A 1203-nucleotide genomic window follows, 5' to 3' on the forward strand; every position below is an offset into this window, starting at 1 on the left:
CTGGGAAGGGGCGCGGGTGGCCGTCGAGGGTTAGCGGCTCTGGGTGTCCGGCTTCCTCCAGCACGTGGAGTCCTCCGAGCAGGGTCAGCGGGAGCAGGCGCGTTTGGGAGGGGGGGGGGCAGCGCTGCCGCGGCCTCTGGCGCGGGAACTCGGGTGGCTTTGCCGGCGCTGACGGCGCGTCTGCTGTCCCCCTCCCTCCTCCTTCTCCTTGCAGGATGTTCGTGAAGCCGGAGAGCCTGGAGCTGCAGGAGGAGGAAGCGCTGCTGCTGGCGGCCCGCCCGTCGCCCGCCTCCTCCGCCTCCCTCCCGCCCTTCTCCTCCGGCTCCGAAGGGGAGGACGACGAGGAGGAGGAGGAGGAGGTGGCGTCGGCGTCCCCCCGGACCCTCTCCCCGGGGGCGGGCGGCGGGCCGGGAGGCGGCGGCGGCGAGCAGCAGGCGCAGCAGGAGCAGCACCTCCACCTGCCGCCCCGCCCCCTGGGCCTGGGCCTGGGCCGGCACGGCTGCCATCGGCGGGCCGGGCGGGCGCGGAGCGGGGGCTCTCGGGCCACCACCAAGACGGCGGAGACGGTGCAGCGGCTGAAGAAGAGCCGGCGCCTGAAGGCCAACAACCGCGAGCGCAACCGCATGCACAACCTGAACGCGGCGCTGGACGCCCTGCGCGAGGTCCTGCCCACCTTCCCCGAGGACGCCAAGCTGACCAAGATCGAGACGCTCCGCTTCGCCCACAACTACATCTGGGCGCTCAGCGAGACCCTCCGCCTGGCCGACCACGGCGGCGCCAGCGGCCTCTTCTCCGAGGCCCTCCTGGCCGGCGCCGACGGCAGCCCGTCCCCCGCGCCCTCCTCCGCCTCCTCGGCCTCCTGGAGCTGCACCACCAGCCCGGCCCCCTCGGCCTCCTACGGCAGCCGCACCTTGTCGCCCGCCAGCCCCGACGCCAGCTCCGCCTCAGAAGACCTGTCGGAGATGGGTTGCCAACAACCTGGAGAAATAAAAGGCTCTGCGCCCCCCCCCCTGCGTGTTATGCGACACCAGCTCCCTTCCGACGTATGGCAACTCCAAGACGTCCAAGCCCCGCTCCCTTCATACACTGGGCTCATTGGGCTGTTATTGACCAGGTGCTGGTTATTGAGCTCCATGCTGTGGGAAAAAGCATCACCGGAACATGTCCACGCATCAGTCCACTAAGCGTGCAGGACACCCCCCC

The 1203-nt window shown here is 71.2% G+C and overlaps 1 protein-coding gene across 1 annotated transcript in view; it reads left to right on the forward strand.

Annotated features, from left to right (window-relative positions):
- The first annotated feature begins 215 nt into the window (after positions 1-215).
- NEUROG2 (neurogenin 2) overlaps positions 216-1203 on the forward strand; it is a 4224-nt gene continuing 3236 nt past the window's right edge. The window contains exons 1-2 of the mRNA XM_015411877.1: positions 216-359; positions 429-955. Coding sequence (XP_015267363.1) covers positions 216-359; positions 429-955 — 671 coding nt within the window. The remainder of the gene's footprint in view (positions 360-428; positions 956-1203) is intronic.

Source organism: Gekko japonicus, unplaced genomic scaffold (assembly GCF_001447785.1).
Source record: "Gekko japonicus isolate JY-2015 unplaced genomic scaffold, Gekko_japonicus_V1.1 scaffold402, whole genome shotgun sequence".
Taxonomy (NCBI): domain Eukaryota; kingdom Metazoa; phylum Chordata; class Lepidosauria; order Squamata; family Gekkonidae; genus Gekko; species Gekko japonicus.